The following is a 22,640-nucleotide window of genomic DNA, read 5'->3' as shown; positions in this document are numbered from 1 at the left end:
ACCCCGTGCCAGGTGATGAGGGAAATTGTTTGTGAATACCAGGGTTTTGAAAGCCCCTCCCGGTCGCCCGGGTGGGCCCGCTGGGATGGGGGAGGGGGGGGTAAGGTTTGTGGGGGGAAATTTTGAAAATAGAATGGTTTTGTAAATTTAAAAAAAAAGAAAAAAAAAGTTAAAGTAAAAAGGCGCCCCGCTTTTAATTTCTTTTAGAAGGGGGCCCAGCCCCAAAGGCGGCCCTAGGGGACAAAAGGTGGCCCGTAAATAAACGCCAAAAAACCGTTTTTTTCAAGAATTTGTTAATAAACGAAAAAACAAGAAATTAAACCAGAAAACTTGGAGGCCCCAAAGGATTCGCCAAAAGAACCCAACTTGGTGTCGATTGTCGGAACAACCCGGCAACCTGTCCAATGATCATCCGGTAAACCCTATCCTACAAAAAAACGAATGGAACCCCAAGTCGGAGGAAGGGGGCGGGGTTTTCCACAACGAAAACAGGGTTTACCATGTCGCAGGCCTTAATGTGATAACTTAACCTATTATTCTGAATCCAGACCATACTGTAATCCTAACGCGAGGCTCGTAGTAGGTGATCGGAATCTATTGGTGTTGTTTTTAATGTATCTGGCTTGACATCCTGAAGGAAGGAAATATTTTATTTAACGACGCACTCCATTTTATTTACTGTTATTTGGCTTCAGCCATATGGTCAAGGACTACGCACGTATTGAGAGAGAGAGAGAGAGAGAGAGAGAGAGAGAGAGAGAGAGAGAGAGAGAGAGAGAGAGAGAGAGAGAGAGAGAGAGAGAGAGAGAGAGAGAGGAGAGAGAGAGAGAGAAAACCCGCTACCGCCACTTCATGGGCTACTCTTTTCGATTAGCAGCAAGGGATCTTTTATATGCACCATCTCACAGACAAGATAGTACATACCACGGCCTTTGTTAAACCAGTTGTGGAGCACTGGCTGAAATGAGAAGTAGCCCTATGGATCCATCGACGGGATCGATCCTAGACTGACCGCGCATCAAGCGATGATATCATGAAATGCTTAACTTCACCTTATCGAACTGTAGGATGGGGGTTATGCCTACCAATGTGAGTATTTCTTTTCCAGACAAGATTTGTATAATTCGCATGATCGAAGTACAAAAAGTGGCATAACTCTTGTAAAATCATCAGATCAGAACAGCTAACGGAACTGCACATCTACCACATTTGAAAGTAACCCGATAGAAAATGTGAGACTAGTTTCCCTGACTAGTGCATAATGTATGTAGTTCTCCAGACATAAAGTTTACTGAGAGACGGACGGACGGATACCGTCGCCTAGGGGCGTATAAAAACAGAAAACCATTTGATCGTGAATGCCCTAATAAGAATAAGAAAAATCACCTGATGGTGAAAAGCCGTAATAACGACTATAATCTGAACGACAAAACCGTTATTACGATTAAAATCGTATCTCTGCATGGTTGAAATACGAACGTGTCAGTTATAATTTTAGAAACGTTTAAATGCATATATCGACACATACAATCTGACGGTTTTTTGCATTTGTATTCGTTTACAAATCAAGTCAAATATACATAATTTTAAAGTCTTTTCAGTACAACGAAGTCCCATTTCCTGCTATCCCCCCCCCCCCCCCCCCCCCCCCCACACACACACATACACAAAATTCACATAAGGAATTACGTAGTTACACATACAACACAGGAACTACAGCACTCGCTTAATCTCAGTTCTGAGTTCGATATACAGATCAACGGCGGCATACGCATCCCGTGCAGGACTGAGGTTGTTTTCATCCATCAGAATTGTGCATAATTCGTATACATCTTCATCACATGGCAGTTCACGTTCATCCAGGATTTCGTCACAACAGACTTCGATATCCAAGGGTTCTACTTGGCAAAGACAGTCTGTATATCCATGCAGATGTGGAAGTCAGTACAGCACTGCGGGTGTAGCGTTTTGCAATCCATTCAATCTTGAACGTCTGATTTTATGGCTGTTCCACACTTCAACGACTTTGTCTATATCAAACATGGAAAAAGAAATAAAAAGCATCATGAAATAAAATAAAATAAGGGGTCGTCCGTATAATACGTAGGCACTGGCGGGCGTGTGTGTGTGTGTGTGTGTGTCCAGTTCAATGCGTACAGTGTGCGTACAGGGGAAGGGGAGTCAGGGCAAATGCGTATGTACGCAAAAAGTCATAACGTTATTAACGCATTGCAGTGCATCTGATCTAAATTTAGTACATGTTTCCTTGATTTTCCGTACGTTTTATCTAAACATTTCGTACCTGATACGGAAATGACGATTGTTCACGTACAAAACGATATCAGAGCGATTTGCAGGTATCAAACCATTTCAAATGTCAATGTATGTTCACAATTTCATTTCTATTGGATGCGTATGTGTACGGGGGCGGGGGTGTCTGGCTCATTGTGTATGCCATGCGTACAGGGGGGTATACAAAATATTGAGAATTTTGTGTATGTACTATATGGACTAAGGTGGACGATCCGTCGAAGAATGAAATACAAACGATTCTGAATAATAATGTTTCTAGTCACAGTGTATTTAATATATTGTTTGAGCATCTGTTTTTGTTCACTTTTGTTTTTAATGTAATGTAGCATTAATCAAACAATGATGCAACGGCATGGAGTGGAATATCCTCCGACGACAGGTTTAGAAATCTGTGTCAGTCTCGATAGACTCGGAGGAGTAGCTACAGATCCATGTACGTTGAGTGTTCCCCTTTGACCGTGGCGTTACTGTAGCGTTCGCGAAGCATTGCCGTTTTAGATGTAACACTGAACGTGTACGGGTCTGTAGGTTTGACTTGAACATGATTTGGTACCAGCTAGATAAACCCTGATTACATGACAAAGGAGCTCCCGATTGCTTGTCAATCGATACAAAACATTTATGAGCGATGTCATCGAGCAATATTTGTTTTGTAAACTGTATTTTAGAACGCAAACAACAACAACATTACCTGTATCAACCGTAAAAAGCAAAACCTGACAAGGTCTTTATCTAGCTTATCCCCAGTGAAATAGCAATCTTCTTTCATCTCATTGAATAGATCCATCCAGAACTGTAAGCATTCCTTCCTCAGTATCCCCCACCAAAACTCAATCCGTTGATTGAGTCTGCTGTCTCCAGCCAGAACACTGGCATCACCAGCTTGATTATCTCTATGGTTTCTTCTGAGGAATGTCTGAATTTTCAGAATGTCTGCGTTTTCTACGCCATTATCTGTCCGGACGAGCCGAGGACATCCTCCTCTGTTTTCAGCAGCCTTTAAGAAGGATCTTGCTGTTGTTCTTGCTTTCCCGTTGCCACTAACTTTGCACCATACAAACAATCTGGAAAATCCGTCTATGCACCCATTTATGAAAATTCCGTATGGCCTCAATTTATCATTGGAATCTATATGCCAACAATGATTTGGTCCATTGTTTGAATAACGTCTTCGGCATAAACGACCAGATTTCCTTCGTTCAACACCTTTCTTGTCTAGTAAGAGCAAAAGAGTACGTACAGTTTCTCGATCAACTATATGTCCAGCATGCAAACATTTCAAATGCATCCATTTATACCCATGCAGTGAGCCAGAAGTCTGTATCTCTTCCAGTAAGAATTCCGCCAAATCGACAATGTCTGACTTGTCTTTTCTCCTCCGTAATTTCAGTTTTTTCAGTTTCAACTGCAATGTTCTTTCACTGATGATTTGTTGATGGTTATGAGCCAACAATTCAAGCATAATCCTCTGTGACACACACATGTTGAAATAAAACCGCAATAGAGAATCAAGGTCAGCCATATCCACTTGCAGCAATCACCACGTCCGTCAAACATATAAGTAATAACGCATACAACGTTATCTCGTAATAACGCAATGTTATCTCATAATAACGCAATAATTATCTCTTAATAATGCAATGATATCTCTTAATAACGCAATAATATCTCATAATAACGCAATGCTATCTCGTAATAACGCAATAATTATCTGGTTATAACGCAATGTTATCTCGTAATAACGCAATAAAAATTTTTTTACTAGTGGCGGTAACGGGCTTCCGTACAATTCTTAATTAATTATCGTTTGATATTTTTTTTAAAAACCTGTTTGCTTTATCAGCAGATATTAAGTTATTTTAAATTTTATAACGTTTTTATCCACATTTGATTCAAAAAATTAAAATTGATAAAACCTTATGTAAATCATTATAATGAATCGGAATTTGACGGAAAAAACGAATGTAACTTTCAAAGGGAATTCCCCTTTTTGTGTATACAGTTGTATACATGTCCGAGCCTGTCCTAGCAGCAATGGAAGATTGACCGCCCACTCTATGAAATAGGAAGCGGGGTCGGCCCCTACTACTCTTTTCTAGACTTTACTTTGTTTTATTGTGATACCATCTCGTAGGCCCTATCCTCCGGAGTCGGGCCCGTCCGCACCACTATACCAACCCATGACGACTGGACTATACCCTAGTCTGATTCTCTCTCTCGTTCAGACGGATCCGGCTTCTCAAGATCTGTATTTCAGCACAGCACTACACCTTCAACGTCTATTGACTGTCAATCTAGGGGTTTTCCTGACGTGATGCAACCCATCTCGTCTCTACAAGCTGAGCACCCTAACGGCCTTAACGTGGACATATAGATCGGACTTTCAAACTTTTAGACCTTCGTTCAAAAGTTTATGTCGAAATTACTTTCTTTTTTTAAATATTATTAAATAGTCCGATCCTCTCTTCTTTCTCTTATTTATTTTTGGACTGTCCTTCTAAAATGCTATTATATAAATATTCGACCGAGCAGTCAATTCTTTTTATTTGTGGCTTTTTTACTTATTTTTTTTAAATCTTTAACTTTTTTACCAATGCCACCCCCCCCCCCCCCCCCCCCCCCCCCCCCCCTCCCGAGTCAGGCCACCGATCTTCTCTTTCTGACCGCCCGATCTAATCTTGCGACCAAATTTAATGAGTAGAATTTTCTTTATTAATTATATTAATTAGAGATGCGCATCAAAATTTTAAAGGCCCACTATTTAATTTTTGGATGTAAAATTCAAAAATGTCCCTTTTGAAACTCTAGTGGTATATGAGCATGTAAAAATTATTCGCACTCGCAGTTGTAAATCATTGTGGAATAGAGTTCGATTGGGTTTTTTAATATAGTTTTGTATAATGGCACTATAAACGCATTTGGAATTATAAGAATTGAACGTTATATTTTTGACGTTCATGCGATGATAAACACCAACACCGTGTAACGCACTTACGTATGAACGGGTTCGCGCTAAGGTGCTACGCCATTCATACCGTGCGTAAAACGCTTTTGATATTTATCATCGCATGAACGTCAAAAATATAACATTCAATTCTTAAATGAAAAGGAAAATGAATATTTGTATTACAACACCTCAGCACATTTTAAATTTGGTGTTAAACATCCGTTTCAGAAAAATAGCCTTCATAATTTTGGCCCATGGTAATTTTGACACTTGGCCAATATACCGACTCACTGAGAAGGTAAACCCATGGCCACCACACAGGCTACTCCTAGCCATTACTTTAATTTCAGCATTTTGACCTTTAGTTGAATTATTTGTTTACACCACCATCACAGCAACCTTTGGAAGTGTTTTTATCAGTAATTTCAAATATCTTAGTATAAAAAGAAAATACAGTAGACAGATTAACAAAGGAATAATCAAATACAGAGTGAAGAAAATACAATTTTATTCTGCCAAAAAATGTTGTTTTCGGGAACATGACAAAAACTATTAGGTAGGGCCAGACTTCCCTCTCCCTCCTACCCCCCCCTCTCTCTCTCCCTCCTACCCCCCCCTCTCTCTCTCTCTCACACACACACACACACACACGCGCCATAACTTTCGAACTGACAGCACACTACTTAGTACCCCCATTCCCACTTTCAAATACATTTCGCTGGCCCTGTACAGTTTGTTGTTTCTAAAACACTTCTTTTTAGTTTTGTAAAATTATTTATTAAAAATAAATTAATAAAAAAAAAAAAAAAAAAAAAAAAAAAAATTGACAACCAACATGATCAATGCCATGGGGGATAGGACAAGGTACTTGTAAACCCACCAAAAAGCAGTGAACAAAACAAAAATAAACAAATTTCCACATAACATACCTAAAAAAGAAGAAAATATAATAATTCAACTAGATTTTATTCAAATATATAAATAATTAAATAATAAAACAAAAACCCCACACCAATAGGCTGAGGGATAGGTTTTTGGCAATGACATACAAACGTCTTGGTCTCCAGCGAGTCACAGTTGGTTTTTGTTATTTTTGGTCATATAATAGATCTGTTATGCAGTCTTTAGTCTTTCTTTGTGCAATGCTCCATCATCTGAAAAAATATGACCACTTTTCCTGTTCGTACAGTGGTGGACAAAGTAATGTTATGCGATAGTTGCTTCAAATCACACCACCGAACAGCCGTTTAAATCGAGAATATAGTGTGTATAATAACAACGTAACCCCGGGAGATAATTTCTGGGCCTTTGCCATTCACGGCACGGGGAGAATAAAGGAGGGGCAGAAGTGAGGACAATATTATAAGAGGAATATTGGTACTAAATAAATGTTCCGACACATTGAGTGAGGAACAAAACTGGTAGGACAAAGACTGGATTACCACCAAAAGAACATGATGTCGGTTGGTGGTGTGGTGACTGTCTCTCCTCTAAATTCAGCCTGTGCTATGTTTTGTTATTATACTGAACTTCATTGAAAATTTTCAGTTGCTAAATTCATATCGCATGTGATAGGTTGGTATATAACACACAATAACCGCAACCCTTATTTACAATTCGGGATTATTTATTGCATCCAGTTGTACAAAATCAGTCAAATGTATTATGTTGTGGGTTTTTTCTTTTCATATCCTTTTTACCGTTACAAATGTGACGAGTGAGTTTTCAATGGTGTTCAGTATATTATTATTATTATTTTACCACCCCTTTCCATGTTATCTTCAAACATCTGTCTGAAGGGCCCGATTATATAATTTCAAGTTACTGATGGACAAAATATTTTATCATGTTTTAGATGCAATTTATTCTGACAAGAAGTTTTCTAAATAACCGAGGGCTTTTGTTAATTATATGTTGTTGTTGCTGAGTTTTTGTACACCAATTATATTTTATTATTAATATTTATTGTCATCTAAAACATAAGCAATGACAATCAGAAAGTATATATTTCCAAATAAATTTAATGAAATATTCTTCTTTTTTTCATTTGTAAAAACAAACTACAACTGGCAGGTTTAACAACAGCCTCTCTTAGAAACATACTTACCTGCCCTTGATTTGCATAGTGCTAAGCGACCCCAATTAGCCACTAAATTATTTCCGGCGCGTTTACCCTCCAGTCGCTTGCAACAAAGGCCCTTGTTCGTTTATTTTTTGACGTTAATAAATAAGCCGGAAGTGGTTAGGGGATGTAACTATTTTTTCTCGTGAATTTCTAATAGAGGCTATAGCACTGCACATTAGTAGTGGTCCATAACCAATTTCTAAATTCGTATCACTTTATCAAGTCATGTTCAGTCCATACTGAGATAATCATTTTGTTTCTTAAACTCTTAAGTGTAATTAATCATCTTTTTTTTTTCACAACACATAGGGCATTTTCAGACAGAATTCAGTTGTACATTTTCATAGAAAATTAAGCCATACATTTTAGACAGAATTTAGATGAACATTTGCTGTTAAATATTTTCAAAGAGAATTCACTTGTATATTTTCAGAGTAATTCAGTTGCACTTTTTAGACTACATTCAGTTACACATTTTGAGACAATACCGAGCTGTTCAGTTTTAGACAGCATTCAAATGTACATTTTGAGAGAAATCAATTGTGCATTTTCATCATATTTTATATAATCCATATAACTCATACAGTGTTCCAATTCAAGTTAGTCTTCAGATTTCACAGTTCTTGTTAAAGCAAATTATTTGTAAAAAATGAATGTCCTAAGCATCTTCAGGCAGACTTTTCTTCGAGGCAGACTTGTATACTTTCTCCTCTCGTCCTTCCTTCATGGCGGCATACCTTGCTACGGTGAAGAGAAAATCACTCAGTCTGTAAAACAAAAGCGTAATGTGATCTTGTGACATGTCTGTGAATTAATATTTAACATCCCAATAGCATGAACCTGGGAAAGCAATCAAACATATTTGAACTACAGACTCTCAATATGCAAGTCCAGAACTCTACCAACTGAGCTAATAGGAGAATTCCCACAAGGCACGTCCAGCACTTTATACCAACACTACTACATACTCCCCCTTAAAATGGAGTCCAGGAGCTGTGGTCCACAAGCAGCTGGACTCTTTCAGGTCCTGATTGGGTTCTGTATTCTTGTGTTCTGAAAACAACCAGTCCCTACGTCAGCTCCAAATGTAGCAGAACAATCAACCTTCACTGAGGAAATTCGAAACACAGACTCTCAATACGAGAGTCCAGCACTTTACCAACTGAGCTAATAGGAAAATTCCCACTAGCTACTGCCAGTAGGAGCACTTTAAACACACACTACTACAGCAATATCAGTGTAATCAAAGACTCAGAGAATATTTACATTCTCCATCTAATATAAGGTAACTGTGACACAGGGTTGAGAATGAAAAAAAACCAAGTGCAGCCACATAGGCTACACTTTCCAAACGTAGGCACAGAATCTTTTATATCCTTTCTCAGACAGAATGTCACTTACCAGTACCGTAAAACCATATAAGTAGTGGGGGTGGAGGTAAGGGGTATGCACTTATTTTCCCCTACCCCTCAAATTAAAAAAACAAAAAACACTAGGATTTCTGAAGGGGGACAGGACAGCACAAAAAGGAATCTCCTGAACATCTGAAATAACACTGGGTCAAAGGTATCAAATGTATCCACATGTCACTCCTTAGATCTGTTCCTGACACTAATGTTTTATTAGAACTAAAACTACCATTTTATCACTGACACAAACCTGTTGAGAAACTTGAGGACTTCTTCTTCAGTCTCGCCATCTCTGACTAAAGGCACCACTCTGAAAGATGGAAAAAGGAAAATTAATTAGTTGCATGGGATCTTTTATATGCATTATCCCACAGACAGGATAGTACATATCATGGCCTTTGTTATAAATACTAGTTGTGGCCAGAACAACAAAATAGTGGAATGGGCCCACTGATTTGGATCTATCCTAAACTGACCAAACACCAGGCGAGCACTTTACCACTGAGCTACATCTCACCCCACTTGGTCAGCATATTTAAAAATAAGTCTATGAGAGATTTTTTTTGTTTTTTTTCTTCAAATTCTTTATTATCCCCAGAAAATAGGTCATGTCAGGGTTGGGGAGCCCTGAATCATCACCTTACAATATTCTTTCTTTATAAGTCTCACCAACACTGGGAATAGAACATTTGATAATTGAATTAATTATGGGTTTTGTTTTTCAGACCCAAATGTAACAAGACAAACATAATCTCATACTACAATTGACAGTTTCCACTCATGCCTTTGCATACCGTACTCATGTATATTATATACATATTTATTACCCATACGGGCTCAAATATACAGGGTAATATTTTTTCGATCACTGCACAGTGTGCAGATTGCTTCTACAGCCACTGATTGGCTGGCTTAAAAATCACAACGTTTGGTTGGTTCTTGCCATGGCCGGAACTTCACTTTCATTCATATAATGTTTCCATTCATGAGTCAGATTACACATACGTTATACGATCTACAAAGATTTACAAAAACAAATGGACTCATTTGTTTTTTGTAAACATGAAATGGTATATTTTCATAAGCAGCGGCTTTAGTAATATATAAAAATAATTATTTTCAAATGCAAATACAGTTGTATTATTTTGTACTGTAAAAATTGGGCTGTAAAAAGAATGCCGTTATTATATGATGTCACTTACATTACATCATGTAATGCGCGTAAGATTATATGATGTAATGGCTAATGGCTTTGTTGCAGACTGCAGAGAAATTTTTACATTAAAAATCAGTTAAAATTGACAATGGGTAATAAAGAGAATAACCAACTCGCTACGAGGAGTTACATGTACAAATTATTTGTCCCTCGTGAATGAATGTTGTAAAACACTCTCCAAAGGCTCTGATTTACAACATTCATTCACTCAGGACAGATAATTCATAATTTCTCGTAGCTTGTTAGTTATTCTCTAAATATTCATACAGATGATAATCAGAAGTTTGTACTTTCTCATATTATTACTCTTTTTAAAAACGTTTTGCATATTTTTACCATTTTTTTTTATCAAAATCAGCTTTTCTACCTTTAGTGAAGTAAAAATATTATTCAATTTGTTACTTTATGTAGAATTTATTCTTTAAATGTTCAATATTTGGCAAGATATTTTTCATTTTGCTTTTATAAATAAAGAATTTGGAAAACAAGATTAAAAAATCTGTTTTAGTTGTTTTTTCTACACCAAATAAAATTAATTCTGCATTTAACTTGAGAGTCTCGACATGAAGAGAGTTTGTTTTAATCCATTTTAAAGTCTATGATATATTTAAACAGATGGCAGTTGTAACACTTGGTCTAGCAAGTAGACCTCGAATTTGTCAAACCAAATGGCAATGTCCACTGGCCTCAACTGCTGGAGAATTGTTGTTTTTAGGGTATTATGGCCAGAAGGCATGGTCACAAGGCAAATGAATTTGAATTAGTGTCTAGATATAACACGACAGCTAACTATTTGAGTATGTTGGTGTTTTAGAAACCAAATAGCCAAAGTTTACAATGTGCTGCATTTAGTGTTTCTTTTCCTTAATCTACAAAATGAGAAACCCCTTACCCCATGTCTTCCTACTGATTAGAAGCAATTCATTTTATATGCACCTCCCCATCTGCAGAAGTATGGAATGGAAAAGGACTTAATGTGCACATTCAGAGCAAGCTGTTGTAGAGCACGCCTATCTTTGGCACAAGACAGGAAAGGGTGGGGAGGGTGAAGGAGGGGCTGCCTGCACTGGCAGGTGCAAGGGAGTACCAGCAGTCCAATCAAGGTTGGTAACAGATGGAGAATGGTAGGTGCTATGGAATTTGGAAGTCCCATAGGATTAAGCCAAAGAGAAAGGGTGTGCAGAAGTACATGCCTCAATCATTTAAATAGGCTGGCTATCATAGGAAAAAGGTACAGACACAATAGGTTGTTACAGGAAAACGTTACAGTCATGATGATATTTATGATGATTGTAGTGATAAGATAATTTTATGGAATGGGTCCTGCATTTAAAATTCAGAGGGACTGACAAAATGTGCCTGTATACAAAGAGTGTGTCATTAAAAAGATTTCACCCAAGCAGGGTTAGCTTTGGTTGAGCAGAAATTGCTCCAAATGATCTAAGAAAGTTAAAAAATTTCAGAAATCCACAATTATTTCCCACCCAAAATCTTTAATTACATGTAGTCCACTTTGAATTAAAAAAATAATATATATATATATATTACGTTCTTTCAGCCCGCCTGCACACTGTTCTGGCCAGATGTAATGAAGTAGCGGTTTTCCCTCCAGACTGCAAAATATAATGTTTTAAGAAATCTAATTATACTTAAATGAATGTTATATTGAAGTTATCGTATAATGGCAGAAGTATAAAATACTGGTAATTATGTTTGTGAATGAAAATTTGTGGTTAAAATATATGAATTAAAAAAACATAATACATGCATGTACACAATACACAATATAACTGTAAATAAAATGTGTTGAGTGCGTCATTAAATAAAACATTTCCTTTCCTTTCCACTAATGAAAAAATGTAGTGGGTTTTCTCTCTATGACATATTTGACATCCAATAGATGATTAATAAATCAATGTGCTCTAGTGGTGACGTTAAACAAAAAGCAAACTTTTCAAAAATGAAGAACACTGAATTTTCCAAATCAGTGGTTATTTACGTCTGGTATGTAAAAAAAGCTGGATCAGAAGTTAAGCCTACATAAATTCTATCTTGTCTGTGTATGGATGGATGAACAAGAGAACACATACATGTAGTTAATACTAATACAGCAGTCATTTGTAAGAATAAAGGCCAGACATTTTCTTAAATCATGTGTTAACAAAATTGTATTTCAGAGTGTGTGGGTTTTTTCCTTCTTTAAAATAATATTGCCTGAGAATATTTCAATGCAACATGCTTAAAATAAAATTGATGATTAATAAATCAATGTGCTCTAGTTGTGTCGTTAAACAAAAAGCAAACTTTTCAAAAATGAAGAACATACAGTATGTCTCTCCTTTCAAGTAGATGAATTAATGTTAACTTACTGGCAAAATAAAGTTTTTCAAGGGGGGTAACTCCATTGTCATTTCGTCAATCCACATCTCCAATCTATTAACATAGCTACTGTCAAAGTCAGTTTTTCCTGTAAATAAATACAAAATAATATTATTAATAATAATAATTAGAGAATGGCAGTATTTTATGATGGTAATGTTAAAAGTCATCATAGATTAAGAAGCCTCTCCACTTGGAAATAGCAGAGCAGAAATCCACTGATAATAATTCTAAATGAATTTTTGTAAATTTATGAGAGCTGGGCCCGTGCTTATAAAACTTTTAAGAGCCCAGACTCAATCTCTAATGCTGCCGCATGCATACAATTTGGCGTTGTCATGACATTACTGTCTCAGACTCTATTAGTTATATAAGCACCAGGCCTGTTCCATAGATAATAAATCAAAATTATGAAAGGCAAGTGTAGAAATACTCAAAATATCCCATGTTTATGCCAGTATAACGTGAGTTGACGATTAATATTTTTATCACTATTTTGAATGAGCTGAACACGCTACACTTTGATGCTTTTACATGTACGACTAACTAGATGGGAATTAATTTAGTTAGTAAATTTCTCCCATGGGACAATATTTTAAAATTTTAGGTGACCGGAAGTTACTTCATGTGATATTTTACCTAGGTTACTAGCACAAGTAAAGAAAATAATTATTAAACTTTTGTCTTTTATTGATGACTTCAGGGCTAGCTCTGGCACTTGCCAAATTCGCCAAATGTGAATTTTTATATAGTTTGGCGAAATAATTTCATGTAACAATTGACATTTTGTAGAAAATAACTGACAATTTTCAATTTTTGAAGTTTAACAGACAATTGGCGAATTGTTTTGCTCAACCAAAGCTAGCCCTGGGTCACTTACTGTTGGGCTGGGGTCACTTACCATTAGTCAAGTTCGTACAAGTTCATATAACTTTAACATTGCTAAACACATTATGTATAATAATGCATTTCTTTTATTAGAGATTTAAATTGTGACTGTATGGTGAATTGCTACACCAGTTATTATTGTAATTTCGAATTAGGAGATAACTACATGGAATTTTTAGATTTGCAGGTGTTATTGTCTCTTTGATCCTGCAAATGTCATTTTTGACCGAAGTCACTAGCCTGAGGTAAAAAATGAAATATTTGTGGGCATCAAATAGACAATAACACCCGCAAATCCAAAAACACCATATGATTATTTCCATTGTAAACTGGATCGTTTGTCAATGGAACTAACTGTATATTTGGTATTTCTTCAAAAAAATACCTGGCTACAATCTAACTGTAGACCCTTGAATCATCAACTTTGCCTGTTCCAATTGCTAATGACGTCACTTTCTAATGACATCGTTAGCTTTCTGGGTGTTATTGTCTATTTGATCCCGGAAAAAGAATGTAATTAACCAATCACAATACAGAACACACTCGCCATCAGTTTACAATGACGTTTAAATTTATATTTGTTTGCTAAAAGTCTTAAATTTAGGTCTATAATTGCTTTATTAGTTAAAACAATTTTATTACCAATGTTCAATCGTGGTGCCAAAATAAATATGGACAAGGATTACAGTTAAGATGGTACCAATATCTGGTGCTGATCATACACAGTTGTAGCAGGTGAATTATATTAGACTAATGTGTCTGAAAATCAGCCTAAAGCAGTATAGAATAGATGCATTTTTTAAATACATAAAAATCTGGTATTCCTTACCTTTACACATTTTAGAATGTAACAAATCACCATGTAAGCAACTGGCAGTTTGCAAAAATATGAAGTTGATGGTTTGAGCAAAATAATGTGTCCTCTTTTCTTCATTATGACAATTAGAAACAGCAAAGTTATTCTGTAGTGTAATTAAATAAAATTAGAAAACTAATGAACTAAATTGAAAGAACTTGGATTTAACATAAATTTTTGGGGGGGAACAAGATTAACTGTTTAAATGCCTAAATCACAACAAAATTCACTCACGTTTGTGCATTTCTCGGGCTGAGCTTGCAGGGGTAGCAACACTGGAGCCAACGTCTTGTAACATACACTGAATCTAAAATTTAAATAAAATAATAAAAATGCAATAATGTACAAAATACTGCAAATCTTAAACAAAAAAGAAAATAGTTAAAATAAATACAAAAGTTTAAAAAAAAAAAAAATTGTTCACATCAATTTGTCTGAATATGGGGACTATAAACAGTTTGAAAATAACAAACATCTACCATGTGTCATTTACTTATTACTAATTTACCAGAAATAAAAACATTTGTGTGGGTGTGGGTAATTTTTGGTATGCTACCATCAAAAAACTGTTTAAGCACGCCTGTCATGGGCACAACATCTGACTTCGCCAGTGTTCTGTCCATGAAAGGAATAAAAATATTTCCATCAGTTGATTGGATAAAGAACAGAAAGAGTGAAAATATAGAATTATCTCCGATCAAAGCACATGTATTCTTCAAGACCAACTTTGCTAAGTTCATCATAATAACGAGAAAGTGCTTAGTGAGTTAAAGTGATAAAAACACTCACTGTGTCAAGCTTGTCAACAAAATCATGACCAGCTTCACTGCCAAACTCGGCAGCCATCCTTTAAAATTAAAACAAAGATTGTATTAGTTGAATCTTAATGCAACCAAACTAACAAGAATGAGATAAATATAGAATAGACTAGCTTGCTTTTCATACCATTTTTCTGAAATGAGTAACGAGTTTTGGTATATGACAAGCTTTCGCTCGTCAGATACCAACACTGTTTACGAGTTTCATAAAAATGGTATGACAGGCAAGCTAGTTTAGTATTTTATTTATTATAAACCAACTGCAAACAAGCCGCAACGCAGAAGCAAGCAGATGTCGAGACCTACTACATGTTATTTTTCTACAAATTGGGTCAGCAAGTGATCTACATCACGTTCATGTTACGCTGATATTACACTATTTAGATATTGAGTGATACTTATGACATGAGCAATATCTTCCATTGGTATGTAATAAATTATAATATACATTTTGACCTTTTAAAAGCAAAAAATGCTGCATTGAACTGCATCATTCTTAATTAATAAATTTATTTCAAAAATAAGAAAAAAGCTGTGACAGCAGTACAAAACATTACCACATATTTGATTTCACTGAAAACTGATTTAGATCACAATTTAATTCACTTTAATATACATGCACTGTTGTCAAAGTAGGGTAACACAGTGAAAATGCTAATAAAAAAATATCTTTGAATAACTTTGTCTGCTTTATAATAATAATTTTTTTGGCTGCAGTATGGTTGGACTTAATAATTTGTTTTAATGTTTTATCTGAAAGCCAAAATCAAGGAATGTGCAGCCATTTTCACACAATTTTTAGTCACTGTGGGTAACATTTCAATAATATTACAGTTTGTAGTGAACAATCCATTTCTTTAAGGCATATTATATTTAATATATGCTATATTCTATTTTTAAATTAAAAAGTGCAAGTTTACTTATTTTTCTCAGTACACCCTGCTAGATATGGCTCTAAATGACTATCAATGCATCATCAGATAAGTAGTAAGTACTGTGAAGATATATATGTCATAAACAGTGCTACACTTTTACCCAACAGCACAGGAGAGTTCATCTGTTGTACCTAAGGCATGGAACACATCATCATCCTTCACTCGTCGCTGCCCTGTAAATGTGGCCGATGTTCCTGGAAATTAAACAAAAAGAAACCACAAATAAAATTTAAACTACATAATATACATGTGTATATGATGAGATTAGTTCCAGTCATAACTCATATGCTTATTCACACAAGTAGTATTTACCTGTAATATGGTGTTTATTATTAAAATAATAAAATTAAAACTGATGTTGTGTTTGTATTTTAAATGTTGGAACATGATAAGGTGAGATTGTGAGTTTATTCAAACTGCATTTTGAATTAATATTAGGCCTAAATAATGTTATATAATACGGTGAAGAGAAATTGTGTGTTTATTAAAACTGTAGTTGTGTTTGTATTTGGAATTAGTAAAACTGTAATTCTGTTTGTATTTGGAATTAGTAAACAATGATTTAATATGACGAGGTACAAATGTATGTAAGACTGCAACTTTAGCCAAGTTTAGGGCTGTATTTCCACATACAAATTAAAAACATGTCAAGCTTGAAAGTAAGGTACTGATACAACAAATGTAGTACTATTACTCAGTGCTATTATTAATTTTTTCAAGAACTTTGTACGAACCCCAAAATTACAAACCTTTATCTCCAGTTTTTGTGTAGATTTTCATATATGATCGCTTCATCAGTCTACTGAAAAGCAAAATTGAAAAATAAACACCAGAACGTCTAATAATTGCTAGCTCTACCCTACTTACTTATAGCTCTAACTCTCAAGGTCCCAGGTTTGCAATTGATTGTTGATTGAAAATATATTTTATTATACTTGTAAAGAACAAAAGCATTGGGCACAAGTTTCACAATTTATCAGGCCTTCACATGTAGTGGGATGAAACATATTTCAAATGGGAATACAGGCTCATAGGAAGGATATCTGCACGGTCTGCATCGGGGGAGGGGAGGGATCTTTGAATATGAACCTAGTGGACACTTTTGTCTACACCTTTCCTGAACACCTATCAGGGCTTCTAGATTATGGTAGCCCCACTCCCATGGCTAGTGATATTCAATATTGGGGTAGTAAACAACTAATATTACCATGCCAAACGGTTAGTGAAAACAAAAGTTGTCAAATGCTGTATTTTAGTCTTATTTTTTTTAAATATGAATATCCTGTAACAAACTTTCTTAAATTACTGTTCCCATGGCTAGTGAATTTTATAAAAATTCTAGAAGCCCTGCCTATATTGCCATGTAAAAACATTGTCCAAAGCCACACCCCCAGCCTAGATTCATTAAGTTAGGGTAGGGGGTGACACAAGCCAATTTATTATTTTTAGAGCAAAAAAACTCAATACAACTTCATCCTAAAACTGGTGGGGGTTTCTATGGGACCACTTTTTATTTTAATGTGGCGAAGCATTGTAATAATATGGCTAATTTTAAGTTTGAAAGATGTCATTCTGCATCTCTTTACTATAACAATACACTGGGTGCATGATGTTTCCGTTTTAAGAATGATGGATAAATCCCAACGCAAAATTGTGTTTTGTTTTAACATTACTAATACACCCAACTTAAAATTAAACAATTCTACTATTTACGAAATATAGATTTCTAGTGAAATTATGGTAAGGTATGTTATATTTATTGTACACGTACGGAGCCCAAACAAGGGTGCGAAGAGGGACTGTCATAGACTTTAGTTAAAGGAGAGGACAATTAAGGTATTTGGCCTGGTATGCATATTCAACGATATATAATGCACATTATTGCTTAATATCAACACGTATAATCGTATAGTTAATTAATAAAACGGTTAAATGTGACGACTATTATATATAACGGGCGCAGCCATTTTGTACCATCTCAGTGAGTACGCCCTCTGGCGGAGCTGGTGGTTACGTAATACTTAACGCGTCATGTCAGGAATGAGCCTTAGAACTAGAGAAACACAATCTACCTGGTTTTTGCGGGATGATATATAGTCATACATTGCAATGTTCTGTAATAATACACATCCCAGTAAGCCAACAGTAAGTATATCCAGCACTATATATATTATTTTTCAATACAAAATAAAATACCATTGTCAAAGTGGCTACACAACAAGTCGAAACAATTAACAATGTTTTGCCCATGCATTAACCTACGTACTGAAATGATACACGGAGTGTTTTCTTAGTTAATTGTTCTATGCTGTTAGTTGCTTCTACCTGTGATTCCTGATTAGCAGGTGTGTATTTGATTGGTAACCAGACGAGCTGTCTAGACACAAAAATACATACCGATATTGTGGAATATTACCTGTCGCCCCTAAAATTGTAATGGACATGGTTTATTACTGTAAATAGTTCTGTAAAATTATTGATTAAGTAGACTTTTCCATCTAAAACCACAGAACTGACCAATTACGTAGTCCCAAAGAAAAGAAAATTATCACTTGGGTATCGTGGGTTGTCGTTTTTGCTCCAAAGTAGCATATCAATAGGCGTAATAGTGTACATTTTTCCTTTGGATTATTAAACAGAGAAAAATACTATAACCCCATTTTGTTCCGTTAATGCAACTTGAAATATATTTAGTTAAATAGTTTATATTATTACGTCATTTATGCTGTTTTACAAGTCAGGTTGATCAAAGAGAAGCGCCTTGTTGAAAATTACTGCTTTTGTTTACACTGTACATACAGGAGATGGTCAGGTGCTGACGTCACTTCGCCCCAAGCTATCCCACCAGATGTCACAAAAACGAAACAAAATGGCTGCCCCCAGTTTGCAGGAATAATCATGGTTTTTTTTTATTAACTTTAAAATTAGGCGTTTTTCATTTGCTAAAGTGTCAGTAGTATGTGTTGGTGGTCCGGGTATGCATCTTTCCAACACATAAGGCTCTTGTTCAGTTGTTGGAGTTGACCCTACCTTTAACTGTAGGCCTAATTATCTCTAGACTAGAACAGAACAAGCGGGTTCGCTTTGCTGGTAGGCTGTTGTGAATTGTTTGTTTATATAATAATAAATTATGATATACGTAACAACAATTATTTAGGCCCTATATTATATAATACACTAAATTGCAAGTTTTCAACAAATTAATTTAAAGTAAGGTATGAGACCGTCTTCTCTAAGGCTTAGAGAAATACTTGCTACCTACGAAAATCGTGTATATAAAATGCCAGACAAAAGATTCACAGCATAGATATAAGATAACATACACGTGATTATATCGTTGATAACCGTCGAACACACTGACAAGTCGAGTTAACCTCAATAAAATTCTCATAACGTTCACCCTTTCTTTTGACAAGAACCGCCCTTGTCTTCTTCTTTTGTATTTCCTACACCACGCTGTTTCGCACCACAGTCGTTTAGGCCTCAACATAGGGTGTACTATTGCAAATAAATTCCCATAGGCGACTATGTTAACGTTTGTGTTTAAAAACACTTTATGCAACATATCAACCAAACTATGACCCATAAATATCAGTAGGCCTACTACAACCCCTACTTCAAAATATTAACTGAAGAAAATGGTACATTTAATGGCTCATTTTCGGGGTATCAGGTCGTTTCGCCCTTATCCAGATTCGCCCCGAGTCGTTTCGTCCTTGGAGTGTCACCAAACATATGTGATTACATTTTGCACAGTCACAGTCCACCACGAAGCACGTCATGCACATGCAGCCACTACCCAGGATGATATGTAGCATTCTTGACCTATTTTGAGGACGTCTCTCTCTCTCTCTCTCTCTCTCTCTCTCTCTCTCTCTCTCTCTCTCTCTCTCTCTCTCTCTCTCTCTCTCTCTCTCTCTCTCTCTCTCTCTCTGTGTATATAACATCAATATCATATACATTGTATTAGGAATAAAAATAAATTGTATTATTTTTATTCCTAATATATGATATTGACGATACCCAAACACAGTATCATATAATCTCGAGACGAGAGAGAGAGAGAGAGAGAGAGAGAGAGAGTGGAGATTTTTAGAGAGAGAGACGGAGAGAGAGAGATCTCGAGACGAGAGAGAGAGAGAGAGAGAGAGAGAGAGAGAGAGAGAGAGGGGGGGGGGGGGTGAGAGATTCTCGAGTTAAAGGTCCTATGTCAATGTTGAAACTACAATATAAAACAGTTACGTCATTAGTTAATGCGTGTGACACACTTAAGTTTGAACATGGAATTATTTGGTAGAATTTTTTATTTACATAGGCATATAGTTGAACGTACAAAGTTTATGTTGTAAAGCAAAAATTAATAAATATTTTTGGCGGCTACCATCATTATTGCAGCTGTGACATATCACCTTTAACCGTTATATAAATTATATATACATATTACAAAGAATATCGAATGTCAATATATGTAAATATTCTTTGGATATTGTCGTCAGAGTGAAGTGACATAACGTAGATTATTACTATAATTTAAGGCACTCGAACGTTAAGGTTCATATTCAGCTCTTCTGGCTAATGTGGGCAAACAAATGTAACTTTGTAGTAACGTGTTGTGTATGTTTGTGTTAGTAAAAAAGTATATATTGCTGGTTCAAGTAAGAAACTATGTTTTAGGAAGAAATAATTATGCCGTGTTGTAAGAGGAAGGGCGACCAACCTAATGGAAAGGTTGTTTACGGAATTTCCTGGTGTTTTCAATTTCAAGTAAGCGAACACACTTCAAAAAAAAAAAAAAAAAAAAAAAAATTAAAGCGCTATTAATCAATGCACATACGAGCCAGACAGGTTTTTAAAAATATTTTATAATATATAATATAATCAACCTGGATCTAGGGTCACATTCACTTGGCGTAAACCATGCCAAATCTGAAAGACCTCCACTAAAGGTCCATTACCACTTTAGGCTACATATGAGCACCATGATTACCAATCATATGACGTCTGGCGTGGAAGATGGATCTCAGTGACTGTGGTCCAGGACCCCATTCCATGAAGCGATCTTAGCCCTAAGATTACCTTAAGCGCATAGCTACCCTATGCATTTAAGTTGATCTTAGGGCTAAGATCGCTTCGTGGAACGGGGTCCAGTTCACAATACACATCTAATACTGTGTAAATATAATCTTTTTCTTAAGGTGGTCATAATATTCCATGGGAGTTAAATGCCATCATTCTCTAATATGATTAATATTATGGTATTCTGTATTCAGGTGAAAAGAAAACACATCTAGGGCTTCAGAGTATACGGATCGTATGAATGACAAATGAATGAATGAATGAATGAATGAATGAATGAATGAATGAATGAATGAATGTTTAACGACACCCCAGCACAAAAATACACATCGGCGATTGGGTGTCACAAATGGTAAGTATATAAAAATAATATGTATATATATTTATGTAAAACCACAGTGTAAGGAGCTGTGGGGGAAAAGTATAATACAATACATAAAATCAAGGTAAGTATATTTTAAATCTATGTATAGAAGTCAAAGTCAAAAACTTTACAATTAATTCTGGATGGAATTTAAAAGATTCCAAAAACATTTCTGTTGCCAAATATATCATGTCTCGTCGGCTTGAGATAATAACACTCCACCAAAATGTGGCGCAGTCAGTGTACACTGACAATGTTCACAATAAGGAGGAGGGACCTTCTTTAAAATAAATAAATGAATTAATGAATGTTTAACGACACCCCAGCACGAAAAATACATCGGCTATTGAGTGTCAAACTATGGTAATGCAAACAAATAAGGTGATGATTAACATCAATATAAAAATTCAAGATTTAAATAAAAACAGTGTAAAGAACTGTGCAAAAACACAAACATCACAGATAGATACTGACTTTTACTCAAAATTTCAATTTGTGCTGTATTGGCCATTCTCAAAGAGAATGTTACACCCCAGCACCACGGTGAGGTTACAGCACGCGCAGGGGAAATGACAAATGAATCAACGGCCTCGGTGAAGTGGTGGTTAAGCCATCGGACATAAGGCTGGTAAGTACTGGGTTTACCTCCTGGTACGGGTCCTACCCAGAAAGTGTTTAACGACTCAATGGGTAGGTGTAGGGCCGCTACATCGACTTTTTCTCACTAACCACCAACAACTAATAACTATCTCATTATCCAGGTGTGTGTCTAGGACAGCGTGCTTGATCCTTAAGTGGATATACATGTAAGCATGAAAATAAGTTGAAATGAATGAATGAATAAATAATTTAAAATATATATCTAATCATACACACAAATATTTATACAACATATGCATATTCGATTAATTAGTATTAAAATAATTATTTTTTTAATGAGCTCTCCAATCCAAAAATAAAAAATAAATATTTAAAAATCCAACAAAAATAAATCAATAATGTTTCTAAAGTGATTACTGCAAAACCATTACGTACTGCATCATGAAAGTATTGCGATATGCCAACACTATTTTGTTCTGTTTAAATACAGTACTAGAGCAAATTGATTTATTAATCATCGGCTATTGAATGTAAAATATTTTGTAATTTTTTACATATAGTCTTAGAGAGGAAACCCGCTACATTTTCACATTAGTACCACGACCTTTGATATACCAGTCGTGGTGCTCTGGCTGGAACGAGAAGTAGCCCAAATGGGAACCATCGACGGGGATCGATCCTAGTGCCTTGAAGAGTGTTATTGTATATACATTT

At 35.6% G+C, this 22,640-nt stretch overlaps 1 protein-coding gene across 1 annotated transcript; it reads right to left on the bottom strand.

Annotated features, from left to right (window-relative positions):
* Window positions 1–6,004: 6,004 nt before the first annotated feature.
* LOC121369006 (corrinoid adenosyltransferase-like) lies at window positions 6,005–19,346 on the bottom strand. The gene is made up of 9 exons (XM_041493795.1): window positions 19,287–19,346; window positions 16,636–16,688; window positions 15,987–16,080; window positions 14,923–14,980; window positions 14,368–14,440; window positions 12,380–12,477; window positions 11,559–11,623; window positions 9,045–9,104; window positions 6,005–8,152 (listed from the first exon to the last, which is right to left on the bottom strand). Exons 2-9 carry the CDS (start codon window positions 16,679–16,681, stop codon window positions 8,044–8,046), a joined length of 603 nt encoding a protein of 200 aa, XP_041349729.1. The 5' UTR covers window positions 16,682–16,688; window positions 19,287–19,346; the 3' UTR covers window positions 6,005–8,043.
* Between the last annotated feature and the right edge of the window lie 3,294 nt (window positions 19,347–22,640).

This window comes from Gigantopelta aegis, chromosome 3 (genome assembly GCF_016097555.1).
Source record: "Gigantopelta aegis isolate Gae_Host chromosome 3, Gae_host_genome, whole genome shotgun sequence".
In the NCBI taxonomy this organism is placed as follows: Eukaryota; Metazoa; Mollusca; class Gastropoda; order Neomphalida; family Peltospiridae; genus Gigantopelta; species Gigantopelta aegis.
This window is presented reverse-complemented; position numbering and strand designations above follow the sequence as displayed.

Excerpts from the sequence above, each read along its gene's own strand:
- LOC121369006 (XM_041493795.1), bottom strand. The coding sequence starts at position 16,681 with ATGAAGCGATCATATATGAAAATCTACACAAAAACTGGAGATAAAG. Across the intron at positions 12,478-14,367 it reads AGCCCGAGAAATGCACAAAC|GAAAAACTGACTTTGACAGT; the intron begins GTGAGTGAATTT and ends ATTTATTTACAG. Across the intron at positions 11,624-12,379 it reads TGAAAAACTTTATTTTGCCA|TCTGGAGGGAAAACCGCTAC; the intron begins GTAAGTTAACAT and ends TATATTTTGCAG.